Below are 22778 nucleotides of genomic sequence, written 5' to 3' on the forward strand. Positions count from 1 at the left end.
AATTATTAGATTTTAAATAAAAATAATACTATAATAATTTCAAGTAAAAATAATTTACTTACACATAATTGTCATATTCTTCTTGCAGGAGCGCAACTTCTTCTTCAATGATTTCTTTCTCTTCGTTATCAGCTATTTGACAAGCAGCATTACCGTGTTCTAACGCTTTTTGCAATTTCTTCTGACCTTCTGGGAGGTCATTCTCCAGCACTTTAAGCAGAGATATTTTGCTTGCAAGAGAATCTTTATCTCCAGTAGGTTCTGAGCATTTTCCTAATCTCTCTTTCGCCACTCTGATCCACTGGATAAATTCGTTTCCACTGTCAATAAATGCTTGGTGTAGTTCGACAGTTTCTTTCTGTTTGGCATAAAGCTCTTGAGCTTGTTTGCTCAATGTTTCGTATTTAATAGATATTTCAGTGGCCGGGGTAGCTTGCTGAAGATCTTCCGCTTTCGTTGTAACCGATTGGATCATTGGTTCGAAAGCAACTATATCCTGAACAATGCTGTTGGTTTGACGTAGATTCGCTTTACGCTCGCCAATCGCCAAAGAATTCAGCCCCGCAACACCCTTTCTTGCTTTTGAAACTTTTTGTTCGCAAGCTTGTTGGAGTTTGGCCTCGCGATCGTTAATCCACTGTTGCAGTTGCGAATACGAAGAGCTATAGTCTGCCCATTGCAAAAGACTTGTTTCCAAATGCACTTTCGTAGTCGATATCTTCTTTACAAGACGTTCCCAGTCATTTTGAATTTCTTTCAAATTTGTGGCTATTTGCTCACGGCCGTCGGATCTGGAAAATAATCATTAGTTAATAAAAAGTGAGCATTATTTTACATTAAGATAAGAAAATGGTTTTACCTCGTGTTGCGCAAAACTTTTTCACCACTATTGACGGTAAGATGAACGAGATTTTGACCTTCCTCGCGCTTTCTCAAGAGTTCTTGAATTTTATCTAAACGTTCTTGTAATTCTTCGCGGCTGCTAGTAGATCCCGCATCCGTACCCTGACGGATTATCTGTTTGGCATTATTAATCCAATCTCGAGTTTTGCCGAGATTATTTTCATACTCTCGATGTTGCGCAAAGTTCGTTTCAACCTTCTGAAGTACATCCTTCGCTAAATTCACTTGTACCTGGTAGCGTGAATTTAAGTGACGTAATTGATTGTTGACGTAACTTTCCAGAGGAGTACCTTGCAAGGCAGCAGCCGACTTATTGAACTTATCAATTTGATCTTGTCCCTTAGATAAATTACTAAGAATTTCTTTAACCTCTTTGACTTGCTTTTCTTTTTCTTTCACATCAGGTAAGAGAGAATTTTTCTGAGCCTTTATCAAGATGTCAGATTGCTGCAACCAGTCACTAAGTCTTTCATACTCATCTTTGAAGTCACGCCAAAGACCAACAGTCGACTCTAATTGGTCCTTTTGATGCTGAATTTCCTTGTACAAACTTTCAAAACTCTCTGTCAAAGCGCGAATCTCGTTACGAATCACCTCCTGACCCTGAGGGCTTGTGCTGACGCAAACGACTTGACCAGTATGCTGCAGTTGCTCGACCATCAATTCGCCCTGAGCTTTCTTATTCATGAGACTTTCCAAGGGGGCTACGGCATTTTCAATAGCAAGTTTGTCGCTTAGGGAACGTTGTTTCGAGGATGGAATCTTTTCACGAGCTCTATTCAGCCAACCAATTAAATCATCGTGAGCTTCTTTGTAAAGTTTATGATGCTTGTACTGATCTTGTCGTTCTGATAATATTGACTTTATTTTTCCAAACAAATCATCAAATTTATTTAGAATATCTTTGGCTTGAGAAGCTGCTGTACTCTGCTGTCCACTTGCAATCATTTCTTCCACCTTAGATTTTAAACCATCAACTTCGATATTTTCACAACGACCTTTTTCTTCTAGGATTCTCAATTTATCGAGCTGTGAACGTTTTTCGCTCATAGTTGTTTGATAAGTCGATATTTCGTCATAGGATCCTTCCATAAGCTCAACCGTTTTATTTATATTTTGTATTTGTTCCAAGAGTCCAGCCCATTTGTTGATGGAATCATCCAAATTAGTTTTGGTCTCGAGCATTTTAGATGCCAATGAGCTCCATTGCTCCTGGAGTTTTGCAACAGCTTCATTAATTTTACCGTGTCCAGCCGGTGCAGTATTAGCAAGTACTCCTTGAGCCAGCTCAACGATTTTTTGAATCTACAAATGAACAATAGTTAAGTATGCGTTGCAAACAGAATATAAAACAAATTTTATGATTTACCTTAGCAAATCCGCTTTCTTTATAAACCAACAAGTCCTGAATGATTTCCATCTTCTTTTCAAGGTCTTTTTGCGACGAAGCAGAAAGATCGGAACAATAAGTAAGTTTAGCTCGAACGTCATCAAGCCAGTGATTACATTCGGATAGTTGATTATCGAATTCTTGATGGCCCATGACATATTGTTGCCAGCGATTATTTAAATCCTTCACTTTAACCGATAACTGTTGGTATTTCACACCCAATTCTGATATTTGTGAACTTCTCAGAGATTGTTTATGCAGTTGATGGGCCCTTTCAGTAACATTGTCCATTTCCAACTCTTTGGCACGAATCTCACCTTGCAAATTTCGCAACTTCTCCAATTGTTCTTTCTTTTCATCGAGAGTTGATTTCAGGTCGACAGCGTGAAGTTTAGTATCCGTATCGCGTAACCAACTTAAGCAGTGCTCCTTCATAACTTCATACTCGTCCCACAATTGTAATTTGTTCTTCAGTGCTTCGGTAGTGGATCTTACTGTTGATAGTAGTGATTCCCATTCTTGCTGGGAAGAGTCCATCTGTGATCGAATGTTAATCTGTCCCGATTCCAAAGTTCCTGGAATAACCTTTTCACCGAGACTACGAATTCTGCTAACTCTAGCTTCGTCATCGGAAAAGCTTTGCAACAAATTCTGCAAACGATCCAAGTTCGTGTGAAGAGATACTCGATCGAGCTCTGTATCGCCCCATACGTGAACAGCGTTCAAAGTTGCATCAAGCCATTCGTGAGTATCGAGAACAGCTTTGCTATACTGTTGATGATCGCTAACGTATGTCTCGTACGTTTCGACGAATCCAGATGCCTTTTTCATAATAGCAGCATGCCTGTTTGTTAATTCGTTCAATGCTTTATCAACTTTTTCTGATCTTTCTGGAAGAGAATCAGCTTTATCTTTCAAATCCAGTAGATCTTGCTGATGAGTCTGAATGTCGTGAAGGGCGTTGCGATAAATTTGTAACTGAGCTCGTTTTTCATCAAGTGTCGCTTTAAGTTCAAGTCCTTTTTGTAGATGACTTTCAACATTTTTTAGCCAATCATTAAAAGTCTCACTGCTTTCAACAAAGCCTGACCATCGAGATATTTTAGACTGCATTTCACGTTCAGTCAGAGTTATGCCATCAAAAAGTGACTCTAAAATGTGTTGCAGATCCAAAAGTTGTTGTCTTATAATTTCACGCCCATCTGATCCTGTTGTTGAATACAAGCGTTCACCAGCTTCAACGGTGCTGTTAACGCAGAAAACCATGGATGATTGACGACTCAAAAGATCTCTTATAGTATCCATGTGTGACATCAGCTCTTGACGAGTTCCGGAAATGTTTTTACAGGCTGCAGTGTAAGATTGTTGAGCCACTGCCAAACGTTCAGAGCACTGCTTGTATTTTTCGATGTAATTTCTATGATCCATCAGAGCTTGGTCACATTTTTTTACTAATTCCTATGAAAAATTTTAATTTGAGAAAAAAGTTATATTTAAGATAATAATAAAAGAAATATGTATTACCTTTGCAGTTGATTGAACTGACTGAAAGCGTGATGTTATTTGTTGGACACTCACTGAAAATCTTGTTTCACCACTGATGTTGATGAGATCGGATGAACTATCACTCATCTTGTCGAACTCAGTTTCATTTTGGCGAAGATTAACTAGTAAAACCTAAAGATAATTTGTGAATTAAAAAATTGTAATAACTCTTGAAAAGAAATAAAATGTCTTAATGGTTATATCTTTGAAAAATGTTTATGTATGTCTTTATGAACATGAAAGTAGAAGAAGTATTATTGCTGCTTGAAATGAAATTTAGTTTTGTAATTTGTTTGAAAATAGATTTTTAGTTAAGATTACTTTATAATCATTAGTTAAATTGATTCCTTAAAAGCATTAAATGCGTTGAGTAAAGTTGATACAATGAAAGAGAGATAGATGACGTCGACTAAAGACAAAAATCGACTGAGAATATGCACCAGACCCAGCTGCAAACTCTAAAATTTTTAAATGATCTTACTTGTTCCAGATGATCACCAAGGGCTACTAACTCCAAAACATCCGCATTACGCGACTCCATTACTTTTAATAGGTCCTAATGGTTTGATAAAGGTAAATGATGAATATCTCAAGATGACAATTAAGTAGTAAAATGACTGCTTATTAATGAACTTTCAAAGTTTTGAATTGTACACTATGATAATTATGATAAAGTATAAAATATTATAAATCGAGTTACCTGATATCTTTCTAGTTGTTCTTCCTTCTCTTCAATTGAATTTTTCAAGCAGTAGTTTTTCAATAAAGTTTCAGCATCCATCAACCAAATGAGAAGTCTTTCCAATGATGATTCATATTCATTCCATTGCTGAATCCGCTCCTCGAACGAGTGTATAGTCTCAGCGACTGAGTCAGCGAATTTTTTGTTGTCAAATCTACATTTTTAAATAATGAATTAAATTTTATTTTATCGAGTGATTTTACAAAAATATTTGCAGTCGATTTAGTTTTACCTAAGGTTGTTCAAATCTCTCTCCATTGATTCTTGGGATCTTGGAGATACAACACTCAAACATTTTGATAAATGTTCTTCTAGAGCATTCAGTTTGACTTCTCCTTCACCCAAGTGATCTTGAATCTCTATTACTTTAGTTAACTTGGATTGTAACGCTGCCTTATTACCAGTAAAATCACTGTAACTGGTCAGCTGATCCCACTGCTCTTTTTGATATTCCTTAAAAGATTTTTGCAAATCATGGAAACATTGGAATACCTCTAATACCGCTTCCAAATTCGCTAAACCTCTTGTGGAATTTTCTACGAGACGTTCGAATCGTTGATTGATAACTTGAACTTTATCTTGAATATCAACTGGTAGTTGAGATACTTGAACAAGAGAATTGGCTTTTTCTGAGATCGATTCAATGACTCTCTTGTAAGATAAGATTTCTTGTTGTAGAGTCTTTCCTTTGATTAATTTAGAACGCACTTCTTGCAAAGATGAAGGCATCAAGGAAACTTCCTGTTTAATAGTTCGTTCCATGTTATCCAGCCACGAGTATATTTGTTGCAAATTCTCTTGACAACTCGACCATTGTAGAGATTGAAGGCCTTGTTTCTTTTGTTGTTCAGAAATACTCTCCGTCAAATTTTCCCATCTCTCACGAATTTGTCTGATTTGCTGTCGGATTATCTCACGGCCACGTGACGATGTATCAGGTAGAATCCTTTCACCAGCTGATACAAGATTTTCAATGTAATTTTGGGATTGATCTTGTTCACTTAGAAGTAACTGCAATCTAGAATTTCTAGCCTCAGGATTTCCAATCAATTCATCAGAATTTAAAGCAAGCAAGTGTTGTTCCAATGGTGTTAGCCAGGCATCTGTATTTGAGAGTTTTTCGTTGTAATTTTTGTGATCTTCCACCATTTCGATGCACCGATTGATAACATCTTTGCTCAGTGATAAAAGAGAAGTGTATCTGAAATGTAGAATAATTTTTTTTATAATTGTGTCGTAACTTTATAGTTTTCACAAAAGAAAAGATCAAATTCATACCTATTACTTATTTGTGAAATCAAGGGTTTTATTCTCTCAACTCCACTTGAGTTAATTAATACATGAGTTTTATCGACAAATTGATCGATCTCGCTCTCTCTCTGAATGATTATTTCACGTTTTTCTTTAAATAAGTTTAGTTGGGCTTGTTTTCCTTCAATATCTGGATGTAATGGATGATCTCTGAAAGCAGCTTCCATTTCCCTGAACCATTTCATAAACTTTTCCAAAGGCTCTTCAAATTCTTTCCACTTTTGTAAAGCTACATTTTGTTTTAATTCGCTCGAATCTGCAAGTAAAAAAGTGAAAGAGAATAAATAAAAATGTATAAAAAAGTTTGTATCAACATTTTTAAATAATTTTTACCAATGTCTTGGATATGTTGATTTAATTGAGCCTCAAGATTTGAAATTTCGTTTTGAATAACTTCCTGCCCTTTAGGTGCCGTGTTATTATTCAAAACTTCTGCAGCATCCTTTAATTTTTTTATCATTTCCATTCCGTGCTCTTTTCCATCTTTCAAAATTGTCAATAATGCCAATTTCTTCGATATATCAGTACGTTCACCACTCAAATCATTGCATTCAAGTAACTTTTCTTTTTCTCCCTGTAGCCAATCTGAGAACGCTTTAGATTGAAGAATAAATTTATTGTGCTTATCAGCACAATCCTCAAGATGCTCTAACAAATCTCGTGAATATGTGACAATATTATTAAATAGTTGTTTGATCGAATTAAGATATACGTGGAGAGATGAGTCTTTGGTTTGATCAACTAACTGTTGGGCTTTTTCGCATACGGCTTCAACAAGTGATTGGCGAGACGTTATTTCTTGATGCATTATTTTATGATTTTGAAGCAAAGCTTTTTTCTCTTCCAAAGTGCACTTATGTATAGTATGTTGGAGCATGGCACGCTCAACATCGTGTAACCAAGAGTTTAATTGCTCATGCGAATTAGAAAAGTCGGAAAACTGAGTTAGGCACAAATCTAACTTTTGGCTCGTGGCTTGCAAATTATCTGAAAAAGTATCCCAAAGTGTTCTTAGATTTCGCAATTGTTGACGAATGATTTCTCGTCCATCAGGTGACGTATGCGTGTACAATCTCTCGCCTAAATCGATAACTGATTCGAATTTCGGATTTTCAGTTGAACGAACGTCCACAAGATCACGAATTGCTTTTTGACGTTCTTGCAATGCATGCAAATTACCAACGATCTCACTGTATTTATCTAATTTGCCCTGCAACTCCTGTATCCAGTTGACAAAATGATTGTATCGTTGGTTAAATTCATTGTGCTCTTTTGAGAATAGTTCGTATCTTGATACAGCTTCTTTAATTTGATTTTTCAAAGCTTGATACTTTGTGACCTGCTTAGACACTCTGGAAATCAATTCAGACTCGGTTTCAATCGCTTGGCTTTTCTCAAAAGCCAAATTGACCGCTGGAGCTTTAGCATTAATTTCTTCTTCGAGAGATTTTAGGCGCTGCAAATGAGCGACTTTTGCTTCTTCTGAACTTTTCAAACTTTGATCCTTCATTTGTGATTCCATATTCTTTGTCCAAACTTCAAGCTCTTCAACTATTTTTTGGAATTCTGACCATTCATCAAACAAATGATTGACTTTTTCTCTGAAAAGATCACACTTTACTAAAAAGTCTTGCCAAATTTTCTTTTGTTCTTCGAACGCTTTCATAAGAATCGGATGTCCTTGTATCGAAGTTTGCTCCAAAATAATATTTAATTGCAAATTACAATCTTCTATCAATCGATCACCTTCTTCTCTTTGCTGCAAAATATTTTCAATGAAATTTATGCTTGATTTTGCAGTTTCACGCTCAACAGCCGTATCGTCCAAATAAGCAGATGTTTCATTAACTATGGTACTTATCCAATCGCGCATGCTATCGAATGTTTGTTGATATGCTTCGTGATTAGCCACATATTTTGTGGCTACATTCACTCTATCTTCAACTTCTTCCGATAGCTTGTCGTAAGACTCAATCATATCATTGATCATGGAGTTTGACTCATCGTCTGGCATGCTTTGGAAACGCTCCTGAAGTTGCATAAGAATACTTTTATGGGCCTTTACATCTTGAGCAACGGTTTTATACCCAAGAAGTGCTACTTTCTTTTCTTGAAGTGTTGGAAGCAATTCTTGTTTACTACCCAATTTTCCTTGTGCTTCTAATATCCACTGCCTTACTTGTGAATATTTATCTTCAAACGAAGATCTATGCATCATGTCACTTTCAACTTTTTTGTGAATTAAATTTGTTTTATCAGTTAAATTGTCCAACCTAGAACGGAGTATTCTCAAACCTGATCTTACAGCTTCTCTTTCTTCAGGATTGATTTTAGGATACAGTGCTTCTGCTGCTTCGGCAGTTGAATTGTACAAACTTTGACCTTTTTCTTTTTCTTCATTAAATGCCTTCAGTTCATTCAATCTTGATTGATAGAAAGACATTGGCTTGGCTCCACCAATCTCCTCGTAAATTTTCAATGTTTCTTCGCACTTTGAAATTAAAGATTCCAACTCGTTCAAATTTTTAAGGTATTGGATTCTATTGATATAGAGTTCTTGCAGTTTGCTTATTTGTTGGACAATGAATTTTTCGATAGCCTCAAATCGTGCATCCAAGTGATTTATGTATTGTTGAATTCGAGAATCAGGGCTTATCTCAGTCAAGAGATTGCTGAAAGTTATTAATTTATTCATTTCAACTCTATTTTCTTTGAATTCTTTCTGAAGTGCACCTATTTCGGCTTGTTTTGTCTCTATATCTTCCATACTGAATAAAGTTGAACTTTCAGCTCTAACTCTGTTTTCATCTCCTTTAAGAATTTGTAATACACTTTGAAGCATAGCTTCGTAGCGTAACCACATTTGAATATTTTTTTCAAGCTCTTTTTTCACTGCTTGAAAGACTAGTTTAAGAGCTTCTAAATCAACATGAACTTTTTCTCGCTCATCTTGCAATTTTTGCAAATTTTCAGGATTTTCAACTTCAGATAATAATTGCAGCGTTTTATCGGTTTCACGTTTTCTTTCGTTGCAATCATTTATCTCGACTTCAGCTTCAAGAAGAGAGGCCAATTTGACTTCCAAATTGTACTTATCGCTATTCTGATCAGGTTCGCACCAAGTAACCTTATCTCTGCAACTAGATACCATTCGCTGAAGGTAATTAAACTTTTCGTTATACAACTTTATCAAAAATGCCTTTAAAGTTACATAAACTTTTTCAGCATGATTCGTCACTGAATTGTGCCGTTCATGAAGAGACTGTAATTCCTTCAGCAAACTTGAATGAAGTACGGATGGATACTGGGTAGCTAACTGTTTTATGTTATCATCAGTTTTCTTGAGAATTTCATCGCAAGTATTTAGTTCTACTTTCATTTCAGCACAATGTTTGATTCTATTTATAATTTTCACATTTTCTCCAGTCAAATCATCACATTTAATAACTTCCTCTCGAACCTTTGATATTATGTCGTTCACTTTCTTCAAGTCCAAGCGAATGACTTGTTCTTGTTCTGCAAAATTAGATGTAATTTTCTCCAATGCATTGGCAGCAGACTCAACTACTTCAAATTGTTCAGAAATGACATGATTAAGTGAGGCCAATGTTGGAATTCCTACTCCTCCATTAAGTTTAAGAAGTTGTTCTGTTTTTGTGAGGATTCCTTGCTGTAATAATTGATGGGCTGGTAATTCATCTCTGAACTTCATCAATTTTGCACGAGCGTTTTCAGTATCGATTAAATTTTCTTGGGCAGTTTTTAATATATTAGTTGTATCATTGAGCCAGCGAGTTAAATCTTCTTTTGCATCGTTAATTTGTTTCCAAATGATTACTTGCGTTTCATTGAGCTGGATTTTTTCGACAATGTTAGAATAAGTATCCTGATACTTTTTATGAACGTTTGAAACATTAGATTCGATAGAATCGTGGTTGAAGTTAGGCATGAGCGAAGCTTCTTTCAAAATTTGTTGAGATTTAGAGTCAACTTTTTCTAAGTATACTTTTCCCTTTTTCAGTGTTTCCAGAGCTCGTTTCTGAGTTTCGACTGCCGATGAAGCTTGATATAAATCACAGGGAACACTTTTCACTGAGTTACTCAAATTTACAGATTCTTCAATAAAAGCATTGAGTTTGTCGTTAGCTTCAACATATTGTTTCCACACTGAAAATTAATCATAGATTAATTCGTACAATTTATTTTTAGTCGATAATTTAAAATAAAAATTAAACCTACCTCCTTCAAGTTCAGCATATTTGTTCCTTTGTTCATGTAATAATTCGTGAACTTTTTCCCAATTTGAATCAATGGAAGATAAAACAACATGTATATTTGTTGATGATCTTTGATCGTCTCTAAGTAGTTCCATACTTTCTTGGTGCAAATCATCTTTAGCCGGAATACATAGATTGTGTCTTTCATTAAGTTCAGCTATTTTTTCAATTGCTGGGGAAAGCTGCTCACAACTAGTGACGGTATATGTCAGTTCTTGTAAACCATTTTGAGTTTGAAGAATATCTTCAGTTAATTTTTGTTGCATCTTTCTGAAATTCTCCCACCTTGAACTGAGATTTTGCAAATTATTACGTTTCGAGAGCAATGTAGATTCCAATGAAATGATTTGCTTCTCCAGATTGTTTATTAACGACTCAGCTGTAATGGGATTTTTCTCCTTATCTGTTATGTATATGTCCCATGAATCGATTATTTGAACTTGCTCTTTCCATTCTTTTATTTTATTTTGCATGGTCTTTACTTCGGATGTTAATCTGTCACAATCTTCAATGCTGGGTTTCCGAGTATCAGCCTCGTATTCAAAATGATTGATTTGAGCAGCCGTTTCATCATTCCAATTGAGCAATTCAGACCATTTTTCAAGTCTTTTTATTCTATCTCGCATAATATTTCCCAAATCTCTGTAATGTACTTTTAACATTTCAAATTTATCATTAAGAACTGCAGCTTCTTCTGGAGTACTAAACGATTTTAATTTACTGACTCCTTCACAAATATTTTTAAATTCAGATTCTTCGTAGGAATAATCTTGTAAAAAGGCATGAGTAGTTTGAAGATTGTCTTCGACATTATTGATGTGAATATTGCGCATTTGTGTCATATTTTGTTGAGTTTCCAGTATCCAATGCTCGAATTGAGATAGTCTCATTTGAAACTCATCTCTAACCAAAATTGAATCTGACGATTTATTTATTTCTTGACGCACGGTATCTGCTAATTTGCTCGCACGTGATTTCAACTCTGAAACGGTACCCTTCAAGTTTGTAGCTCCCTCCAAAGTTAAGCTGTGACTGATGTTATCGGACACTTGAGTAAGTGTTATCAATTGCACTTGTCTATCGGTTATATCCTTGTTAAATTCTTTCAATGTGTTCAACTTTTCCTCCAAGTTGACATTTGATGCAGTATCACTTAATTGAGCACCAACTAAACTTTCAGATCTAGTCAACCACTCATTAAAGTCTTGAATATTTTTTTCAAACTCGGTCCAATGAGACACAAGCTTTTCCAATTTTGTTCTAGTTTCGATGGCTACATCATGTATCGATTGCCAGCGACTGTGAACAGAATCAGCTTCATCGGGTGCTACAGTTTTATCTCCAAGTTGGTGGCTGATTTGAGTCAGTTGTTCTAATCTCGGTAAATGTTCATTACACTGCTTTTCAAAACAACGCGCAAAATTAAGCATGTCTGTTGCTTGTTGAAGAGTAGTTGGTTTGGAACCGATGGAAGCTGCTTGTGCTTCTGCTTGATCTATCCAAGGTTTTAATTGTTGTATTCTCAATTCGTACTCTTTCCAAGTTGATAAATTACGCGAAGCCGTCTCATGCTGATCAAGGATATTTTTTTGCAAAGAAACAATAGTTGATTGCAAATGGTTCAAGTTCGTTTTCAAATTATGTGCTTGAGGGCTAGAGTCGTTATCTGAAAATTAAAAGAAACATTATTTTAAACTAAGAAATATAATTTTATATTAATTAATTTTATCATATTATAAAAGCTTAAATCGATTACCATGTACTAAAGTTTTGAACTCTCTTTCAATCACATGTAAAGTCTCGACTTTCTCGTGAATTTGATTTTCTAGTATTTCGATTTTCATCACTCGTTCATTTGGAGAAGTACTTGGAGATTTAATATCCGAGATAAATTGTGGTGCATTTTGCGTGGCCCAATTATGCAAATCATTCATATTTCGTTGGAAATTACTCCATCGGTTGTGCAAAGATTGTAGAGATTCAATCTTTTGGGAGTATTTTAACATTGTGGAATCGACGCTTTTTTCAACGTTTATTATATCTTGATTCAAATCTGATATTTTTTCCAATGGCGTGCTTTGAACAAGATTTGAATGGGTTTCTTGCAATTGTCGGACCATATCAGTGGCCATTTTACGCATCGAAGAGTTGATTTCTTGTTGATTATGCAAATCGGCCGATACCTGGGCTGCATTATAGTATTTAACATCCTTCAGCCTTTGAAGATCATCTTCTGCTTGAGAAATCAAATTCAAAATTTCTTGTTTCTGTTCATCGTAGCTTGTCCATAATTTATGTGAATTTTTCAGTGTTTGTAAGTTCTCGATATTTTGACCATAAGTTTCATTCCAACTGTGCTCTAATTCTTGAACATTGGAAGAAACGAAGGTTGGCGCATATTGATCTTTCAACAGATCTTTTCCTTGCTGCAACATACTAACAATATGTGCTCTTTGTTGTTCTAACTGGTGTAAGTAAGATTCTTGTAGTACTAATGCATTTTTAAGGCTCTCAGGATTTTCTACTTTAGGCACTTCAATTGTTTGTTCACGTACTTTGCTAAGGAGAGTACAAACTTCGTGAACTTCTTTTCTATAAGTATAACTCTTGGAATATGTATCTGTTTTAGTCATAGTAATATCAATAGTTGGTATAAGATTTTTGTATCGTACAATCAGTTGCTCAAGTTTATGCTGCTCTACAGATGCTTCATGATCAGATCTATTTGAAGTAAGGCTATTTAGTGTTTGCATCAACCACTTCATATCTTCTTGTTTATTGTCAGTTTCTTGACACAACTCCTGAAATAGAATTTATTATTTAGTACTTATAAAAGATTTTGATGTGCTTTTTTTGTCGATAGTCACTTATAAATTTTGTTAGTTCGAAAAATATTTACCTTCAAATTTTTTATCTGTTTTCATGCAAGCAGGCAGAGTGTGAAAAAATCAATTGGTTAGTATTTGCTAAAAACGTTAGTTTCATTATGATTGTATTTTAGAAAGTCTCACCTGGAAGACTGATTTTTCTTTTTCGAATAACTCAAGAGTATTGACTTCTTGTAAAAGAGTTCTCACAGTTGTGTCAATGTGATCCATCCACCTCGACATCTCTTCGAACTTTTGCCTGTAGTTTGCCCACTGTTCTGGAACCTTTCGTAATTGGTCACTAAGATTTTCAATACGACGAAAATTTTGTAACCAAGCCTGTTCGGCATTTTGCACAGCCTCTTTAAGACTTGTATCATTCGGATTTTTATTTCTGTACGATGCTTCAATATTTTTCAACATTTGTAAGGTTTTCTCGGCTTGAATTAGTTTGCCATGATTGACAAAGAAGTCTTTATTTCGACGCAAAATACTCGATGCATCCTCATTTTTCATTAAAGATTGTTGTTCTGCATTTATTTCCATTTCTATTTCTTTCAAATACTGATGAAAAGCTACCTCATCCAATCTAAATTCCAAACGCATTAAATGCAACGGTACAAACGTTAAAATATTTTTCCAGCGTTTTTGAAGTTGGTTTAGGGTTTCATCTATTGGTGTTCTCTGTTCGACTGGCAAGAGATTTCTCAGATCTTGAGCTACGTTAAAAAGATCATGCATCCAGTTTTCATTGACGTCGCTGAAAAAGTTTTTATGATATTCTACAGACGGCCGGCTATCTATATTTCTATCATTTATTAATGTTTCTGCAGTCGACAGCCACTCGGAAATTTGTCTTTCTCGTTCTCGGAATTGAGTCCAACACTTGACACCATCATACAATCGTTGCTCCCATAATTGAGCTGATTGATGAACTCTAGCAAATCGGTCGTTCAAATCACTGAGAACGGAATTCCTATCACCTTCGGGTTTCTTGCCGTCATCAACGGATTTCATGATGTTCGTAAAAACTTTATTTTTCGATTCCAGCATCGATTTATAGTAAGGAGTTCTCGAAAAGAAGGCCTTGTGACGTTCTAGATGGGAAAGAGCTGCTTCGCGACCACCGGATAAATCGTGAGTACTGAGCAAATGTTCTGCGTCGTCCAACCAAGCTGAAATTTCACGTTGCCCTGCTTCCAATGATTCCTGTTGTACTAAAACCTGATGGTACAAATGTAGTTGCATGGGAATCATCGCACGAACTCTGACTAAATCTTCTTTAACTTTTTTCAATGAGTTCATCATTTTATCAACTTCTTCTCGAGATACATCTTGTATTAGAGTCTGGAACTTTTTGCTGACGTCTTTAAAAAGTTCTTCAACCTCTTCTTTTTCTTCATTTAGAACTTTTAATCGTTCTCCATAAGCCTTGATTCTTTCAGTTGATGTTAACTGAGACGTGGCAAGAGCAGCTTCTGTTGATTCCAGCCACTTCTCGATCTTTTCAACTCCTGTTCGATAGTCTTTCAAATTACGAATAAGATCACCTGCATGCATGTACTGTTTGGCTTCTGCGAAAAGATTCTCCCATCTTTGAGACAAGTTGATGTAGTGGCTTTTCAGATGTATAGCAACCTAAATAAATTCATTTTATATTAGCAAAAAATTATTAAAATTAATGGATAATTTGAATTTTGAGCTTACTTGATCTTCAGAAGTTGCGATAAGCAAGCTGACCGTGTCTGAAAGCTGCTGGTATTTATCTTTCCAAACGGATATATCCTGGAAAAATTCCATTTTTTCCTCCTCAGGCATATTCAGCATGGATTCTGCCTTAAATATCCAAGACTCAAACTCGTTCGATAGAAGCGACCACCTTCTCCAATAAATGACCAATTCTTCAAGCATACTTTGAACGCAACGTAAATCCATCGATATGCTTTTCCACTTTTCACCAGTTTCTTTAATAAATCGATCGACTTTCGCACTTTCTTCGTGATCTGTAACAAAAGAAGGTTTGGGTATATTAGCTACATCGATCATAGTTATTTTTTCTCAATACTGCTTTTATAAGTTTCTTACCAATATCACCTTCTCTCTTGTACTCTTCAATCACCTGTTGCATATCTGCATAAGCTTTTTGGAACTCTTGGAAAATTCTATTTTTAGATACAAAATTTTTATATTGCTCCAGCATTTGCTGAACATCTTTTTCACCACCATACTTAATACTCCATCCTTTGAGCCTCGTTTCAATGAGATAGAGGAATGCAACCAAGCAGCATTTATGCTCCAAAAACTTTAATTTTATTCTTCTCTTTGCGGCACGTACTGGAAGGCTGTCCAAACGGGACGATATATCTTGCAATTGCTCTATTGGAACTTGTCGAGCCAATGCAGAACTTTTAACTCGATTGAATTTCTCCACTACGTTTGGAAGATCTAGGAAAAACTTCTTGTGAACCTCGAGCTTTTGCGATATTATACTTGCAGTTTCTTCCGTCATTTCTTCAGATATATCATCGTCGGAGCTCAATAAGGATTCAGCGTAAGCAAGCCATCTGCCAACTTCACCAAGCTCACCTGGAAGCGAGGAATCAAGCAACCACTGCCAGCGTGACATCTGAAACAATGAGTCATAAGCGTAAGCTTCAAACTTTGGAAATACTTGCTGAACAAGCATGAAAACAAAAATAACTTACCAAATTTTCCAACTGTTTCCATGAGTTTTGTAATTGTCTCCAGGACTCACGAGAAATATTAATCATACTAGGAGTGTCTAGTAAATTTTGCATTCTATAATAAGGCAACGATTTTTCATTGTATTCACTCTTAAACTGTAAATAATCTTGATAATTTTTAGAAAAATTGCCCGTCTTGTCCATGCGATCGAGAAGCTTGACTTTTTCATTGAGCCAGAGCATGAGGGCATTGAACTCGTCTTGCACACCGATCAACGGTTGTGATCCATTACCATTGGGCTCGGGATACTTGTGTAAGAACTGAGCCACGTAGGTCATAATACACTTTTCATCGGGCTTCGGAACGTCGACGTCCTCCGGATCGAGCAGTCGAGCGATTCCCAGCTCGTTTTCAGCTACACCGAATGCCGTCTCGAGGCGGGTGCGATTTGTCGATTGTTTCAGAGCTGGTATATTGACGAGATCTGTTTTTATGGCATCTATGATTCCGAGGAAAGCATTTCCGTCTCGCCAGCTTTCTCCAAAATCTCGTACTTCCACTCCAAGATTTCTGTAAATTAAAAAGTAACAAAGTCATATATTTGAAATTTATTAATGCAGCACCGACTACAAAAAATTTCCAATTCTCACTTGGGTAATGCATTGGTGACCCATTGTAGCAGAGTTTTGCGAGCCCCTTGCTTCCATTTCTCGGTACTTTGGCGTCGCCTCTCGCTTGCTCCCGATCCCTGAGTTCCTATGCTTTCAAGACTGCTTTGGCTTCCCCAAGCTTGTCCAAGATACTCAAGAGCTCGAGCATTTTCTTCGATCTGTGAGTTCGTTAAAGTTTCGTTAATATGTACCGCTTACTCAAGTATTATAGAGTTAAAAAAAAAAACACCTGACAGATATCGAGCGTATACTATAATCGCGCTCGAGCATGCTGTGCGCAGCAATGTGCGTTCATACGTTTTAAAAAACAACACAAGCTCATACATACATTTCACTTCTTCATTGCAAATGTGAATGCATTCATTTTTAATGTTAAAGTGTGCTGGTTCACTCACCTTATGGCGATCCTTTGATCGAAGCTTGTTTAGTGGAATATTCAGGGTTAACAGAATTAGTAAGTTCGTTACAGTTTTAAGAGTTACTTGCTTAGCACTACGATATGTTTTCGTCTTTGAACATTTCATGGAAAGTGTATTCATAAAGTTAGTATGTTATTACTTTTAAAGAGTTTTACAAAGCATATAAAAAGTTACAATTGTTCAATAAGAAGTATACGTTCGCCAGAATTAAACAATATTTGAAAAATTATCGATTTTACTAGCTTACTGAATGGTGCTGAACTTAAGCGCTTCATACAAGTGATGTTTTAAAGTAATAGAAACGTGTTTTATAGTACTTATGAGAAAAAGTTAAATAATTAATAATTTTTTTTAATTGTTTGTTTATAAAACTTTTTCTTTAAAACAATTATAAGGTATTAAAAAGTTTACTGTGCCTCGATTGTTATCTTTTACGTGACGAGCATTAACTTAGTACCATAATATTGATTATTTGAAATTGGTGCTCAATAACTCAAGTTATTATTACAAAATATGAGTAGTAGGTCTAAAATAATCACCTGGAAGTATAAAATAATTGTCCAGATCAACCCTAAGACAACTGGTGGTCGTCCATCAACCAAATCTGATGCGTTAATATTTACTAATTTTATCTGTAAATAATAGTTCGGTAGTATAAATACATCATATTAAATATTACAATTACTCAATAATAATTAAACAATAATAATATAATGTACCTTTTTGCTTTGTAAAAATTGAAGCGCAGTATTAATATTGCTCAAAAAATGGGGTCTCCTCAAATTGCGGCCTTTTTCCACTGGCTGAAATAATAAAAACGATTAACGCATTGATAATAAACAATACATAAACTCATTAATGTAATCGATTCATTAAAAAAAATTGAAAATTATATCATACCAATCTTTCTCCTGATAAAATCTCTAGTAAGGCTAGCAACCGTGTGCCATCTTTCAAGTCTTCTATCAAATCACTGATTCGAAGAGGAGGGACTCGCTGAAATATTTTGAATATAATTTTAATCTCTTTGTATCTCATGTAATCTACTTCATAATTTTTTAATAAATAACGATTCTAAAACATTACTATTTCCAGTACTAAACAACAGATGACATAAAAATATCTACAAGACCTCAAGAACCGAACAAGTAGATTTCACATGATATTTTGTATTGTGACACATTATATTGTCAATCGACCGCCTCTTAAAACAAAAATAACAACCAAAAACAATTTAAGTCACTGATACCGTGCACAGCAGAAACGAATATAAAGAAAAAAAAGACTAAAATCGCGACGAGCGTAAACTGCTCGACTCTGCTAGTAAGTTTCGACACGAAGAGGGTCGCATGCCCGGTATATTACATTTTTCGTCCATAAAATACTTTTTCTATATATACGAGAGATGCTCTACACATGTCTCGCGTCACGTCATGTTCCGATAAGTTTCGATTTTCGAACGATCCGGAAGTATAAGAAAATCGCAAGACAGCCAGTTGAATTCTCCACGTGTGAGCTTGCATAGCTAACGAGTTTCCAAAGCTCGCTCGAGTATCATGGAAATCGCGCATAATAACGTGATGATGGTGGAATTTGCAGCTTGCGAGGAGCTCGCTAGAAATACACTTGTCCAAACTAATCAACGCATTGGAAAGTTTTGTTGGCAATTATATTATCCCCGTCGACCTACCTTTCTACGCGCGAGTCATAATGCGTGCATGAGGCTGAAGAGCGAGCTTTCGCGTGCCTCATGGGTATGCATGTGAGTGGTACGCGGAAACTTCGCCAAATGAAGCCACACAAGCTTCTTCGAAGAAAATAGCTCGAGGGTTTTGATGAGATTTTTACTTTTTTTACTATTAATATTCAATATTTATGCTTGATTCTTATCAATTTATTTTGAAAATACGTAGAATTTTTTGACGCGTCTTTGTTAATAAGCTTTTTGCAAATTTATTCAAATTGATTCTATATACAATTATTTACTCGAAAAATAACTGATCATTAAAAAGAATTGTGATGGAGCTTACCTTGGACAGACATGAGTTGATCCAATTAATAAAGGTTTTTTTCTGAACGCGCTCCTGTTCATCTGGAAGAAAAACAAACATGCAAACAGTTATTATAAAGTTTCTTTTTTTACGTTATTTTTTTGAAATACTTATTAATTTACTATTCTCAAGTCAAGTAGCTCATAATCCAATTATTGGAACAAGTTATTATGACAAATAAACTTATAATTAATGTGATGAATCTTAAATTAGAAAATTATGAGAAAATGATCTGCTTTCGGAAAACCTCAAACGATTTATATAATTGTACACTTTGTGTCCAGTATACCGACTTATCATTAATTATAATAACATAGCTACTAAAAAATTGTTTAAGCTTGTAAGTATATGTTTGAAAGAAAACGTCAGTGATTCAAATTGATAGATAACAATGGGTGCGTTTCTATGACCGAACGTTTCAACGGGAAATGGTTGCATCATTGTTAATATTGCGGACATTTCAAGAACGTAAAAAATTAAAAGCAAATAGTGAACAAGAGACTTGAATTGTAGTATTACAGATTTTATCATAAAAAATGAACGAAAAAAGTTTCAATTATTATTTTTAATATTTAATATCAGTTAATATTGTGTTAGTTGAACTTGTAAGATTTTAAATAAAAGATGTATATCAATTTTATACGCTCAGGAAATTCCGCCAACATTAATTGGCGCTTTGAAGAAGATTGCTCCATTCAAAAATACACATGTTACTTTGAAGTACATAGCATGATGAAAACTATGAATATAGTTCGTAAAATGAAGGATGTTTGATCACCTCTTGAGATGAATTCGAAATTTAAAATTTCGATCTGCTCAGAATGAAGTAAATATTTGTTAGTGTAACTATATTAGGAAAAAATGCTAACAACCAATATAATATTTATAATTCAGTTTTTAAATGTTTATGCCTCGAGTTACTCATCGGTTCTTTAAATTTTTAAACAAACTTTCATTAAAATTCTCAGAAATGTCTGTATAGCTATGTGTGTCACCGCGATCTGGATAAGAAAATAATTATTTACAATGAATCAAATGACTCAGGTATTCATCACGTAGCTGAAAGTGTATTAATGACTTTATCAAAATCAATTTTTACAAATAATGCATAAAGAGATAATGATAAGATAGAGTAGTAAACGCAGTCAATAAATTGTATTACAAAAAAATCGTTGTTGTAAACGTATACAATTATAAATCTATTCACGAAGATAAACGTTCCTTAGCTTATTCATCCACTCTTTTATTTTAAGTGACATTGTTTTATTCATTGAATTGCAGAAGTTACATCGAACTAAATAGTTGTGATGTGTGCATTTATACAGTCAAGGTGGCTCGTACATTTACTGCAATATGAAAGTCTTAATACCATTCGGCGAGTTTTTTACTTCGCGTGTGGTTGTTATGTGTACAAGGCTTCGGTCTTGTGCTCGAACGCGAGTGAGCGAGCGACGAATCCAATTAAGAGGAAAAAAGTAACTCAAAGGGTGAAAAAAGCTTTAATATTTCGAATTAACCGTACAGAGAGCTTACTTTTATTATGTGTAAACAATATATGATTGCTCTTATGGTACAGAGCATAATTTGAATGATGTTATACTTAATTTCTATTTATTAATTTCTACTCATGCTTAAATTTGTCAGATTGAAAATTATTTTTCTTAATATCACTGCAGTCTAAATTATACACTTTCTGCTGGAAATGTTAAAAAAAATTTTTTAGATACATTTTTGACAAATTTACATTGAATTGTACTTTCTATGTGGTTTGAGATATTTTCCTTCAGGATTACAGTGTTTCCTACTAAGTTTGATAATGTTATTCTTTTATAAACACTTTTATATAAAAATGTTCAAATGAAAAGACTTTAATCTAGACAAAGCCCTTTTCATCATTTTGCTCCCCTTTTCAAGTTTTTTGAATTTCAAATTGATCCTCTTTACGATTTCACTTTAGTAACTGAAATCCAATGAGAAATATTATAGTATACCGTGTTTCGCTTCTCCATGCAATTGATTTTATAAATAAGTTTTAACCGCATTATAAGCCTCTTTATATCTACGCCTCTATGGCAAGTGGTTCATCAGAGTCAAAGTACGTATTAATATACTAGTAAAATATGAGAAATTGATGTGTTTCGCAACTATCTACGAGCCTCACCAAATGATCGAGAAAACCCACTGCTAGACGACTCCGAGTCATCGCCTGATCTAATCTCGGAACTAGCACTCATCGGCTCACATTACCACTTGACACTCGCAGAGCACAATAATCACAGCCACCTCAGCCTTCCTCGCGGGGGGCGCATAATTTGCCCATAGAAAAAGTGCGAAAAGTACGATATTTTTACTCGCAATTCGAGTGACGAGTGCAAGTGACTAAGCTAGACTAACGTATCCGAGGGCTAAAGGCACGGCCACTGCAGCGAGCTGATGTAAGGTCTCCTTTGCCTATAATCAGTCGCGAAACTCTCCGCGCCGGCTGCAGTGCGCGGCGTGCTCGTATTGGGTGTCTCTGCTTCTGGTAGCGACGCACACATAACGTATATAAGGTATATGTGTGTGTGTGTGTGTGTGTTTACGGGAGCAGTATATATTGAGGTATAGCCGCTAGTGTCGGAGCCCGATTCACATAAGCAAACAAGCCAATGATCAAGTTACCCGCGTGTGCAGCGATCGGTGGATCGCCGACTCGCACACCATAGTCTGAATCTGGTGCTTGCGTCGATAGATGGTATACGTAACCAGGATTAGCATATAGCTTCGGTCTGGGTTATCTTACACTTGAGCAACGAGCGCCGAGCAATGGATAATATGGATGGGAATGGCAGCGACTTCGCAAATTGTACAGAGACCAGCGAGTGCGGTGGATTATGAATGAATTAATGCGTTCGTACGTGTGCACGAGCGTGTACACGAAAAAATGATATTATTCTCGTATCGCTCTTATAATGCGTTACAGTTGTAGATGACATCGTTTGCAGTAGCAGAATCAAAAGTTAACGGCACCATTACCCAGCGAAAAGTTGAATAAACTGGCCACTGCAAAACGTCCGTAACGAATACGAGACGTTACGATTTTAATGTTCGCGCGCTCGGCAACGCGGCTCTTTCAGCTTCGCTCGCCTCGTTCGCCAGCGACGTGTGCGTGCGTATTAAATCTTTGGCGCTCGTTGATGCTTTAAATGCTGTTTTACGCGTTACAAGGACAATTCTCATGCGTGTAAACGTCAAGATAAAACGGGATAATGGACGATTGCTTAACGCACAATGAAAGCAGTGTTACGAGAGTAGCGTCGTTAAATCATCTTTTGACGATTGAGAAAATTAAAACTGAAAAATTGTTCGAATGTTTATGCGCGCGTAACTAAAATGTCACGAGCATTTGGAGCAGTCGCAACCTTAATCGCGAGGAAAAAATACCGTCGAGTCAAAGACTCGATTTCGATGACAAGCGGCGAGATTCACGATCGCGTGCCTTGCTTGATACCTATCCATCCCCGATCCATATTCTCCTCTAGGAAACGTTCACGAATTGTATCATACATTTATTCCGAGCTTTTACGACAAAACTTAAATAGAGAGTAAAAAATCTTTCGGCGAAATGTAAAAAGTCACGATATCGCGCGGGTATATGTTTGCTTCAAAGTTGGCGTATGAGCTTATCGTGACTAAGAAGTTGGAACGATGGCTTTCGCGTCCAGTTTCTATATTTCGTTCGGTCAATTAATCATTACTCATGCAAGCCCCCGAGACGTCATCTACACGGTGCCTGTTGAGAATTGCGAGGACGAAACTCTTTTTTGCATGACAATAAAAGAGAACGTTTTTTGTCATGTTCATAGCTCATCAGAAATTGTGAAGCGCTCGTCACTTTGTGTGTTTGGTGTACTACTTTGTTTCGTTGATTTAATATG

General features: G+C 35.7%; 1 protein-coding gene across 1 annotated transcript in view; it reads right to left on the minus strand.

Annotated features, from left to right (window-relative positions):
- The window catches only part of LOC106652165 (nesprin-1), a 44749-nt gene that overhangs the window by 14546 nt on the left and 7425 nt on the right, over window positions 1–22778 (minus strand). Inside the window, exons 3-22 of the mRNA XM_023459278.1 lie at window positions 18841–18902; window positions 17711–17806; window positions 17530–17613; window positions 17350–17442; window positions 16371–16549; window positions 15741–16290; window positions 15121–15661; window positions 14743–15038; window positions 13180–14673; window positions 11925–12969; window positions 10131–11834; window positions 6225–10058; window positions 5859–6147; window positions 4813–5781; window positions 4539–4734; window positions 4320–4394; window positions 3818–3970; window positions 2273–3751; window positions 860–2208; window positions 63–791 (exon numbers count right to left, since the gene is read on the minus strand). Of these exons, the coding sequence (XP_023315046.1) occupies window positions 63–791; window positions 860–2208; window positions 2273–3751; window positions 3818–3970; window positions 4320–4394; window positions 4539–4734; window positions 4813–5781; window positions 5859–6147; window positions 6225–10058; window positions 10131–11834; window positions 11925–12969; window positions 13180–14673; window positions 14743–15038; window positions 15121–15661; window positions 15741–16290; window positions 16371–16549; window positions 17350–17442; window positions 17530–17613; window positions 17711–17806; window positions 18841–18902 (15217 nt within the window). The remainder of the gene's footprint in view (window positions 1–62; window positions 792–859; window positions 2209–2272; window positions 3752–3817; window positions 3971–4319; window positions 4395–4538; window positions 4735–4812; window positions 5782–5858; window positions 6148–6224; window positions 10059–10130; window positions 11835–11924; window positions 12970–13179; window positions 14674–14742; window positions 15039–15120; window positions 15662–15740; window positions 16291–16370; window positions 16550–17349; window positions 17443–17529; window positions 17614–17710; window positions 17807–18840; window positions 18903–22778) is intronic.

The sequence above is a fragment of the Trichogramma pretiosum genome, unplaced genomic scaffold (assembly GCF_000599845.2).
Source record: "Trichogramma pretiosum strain Unisexual culture from Peru unplaced genomic scaffold, Tpre_2.0 scaffold31, whole genome shotgun sequence".
Classification (NCBI taxonomy): Eukaryota; Metazoa; Arthropoda; class Insecta; order Hymenoptera; family Trichogrammatidae; genus Trichogramma; species Trichogramma pretiosum.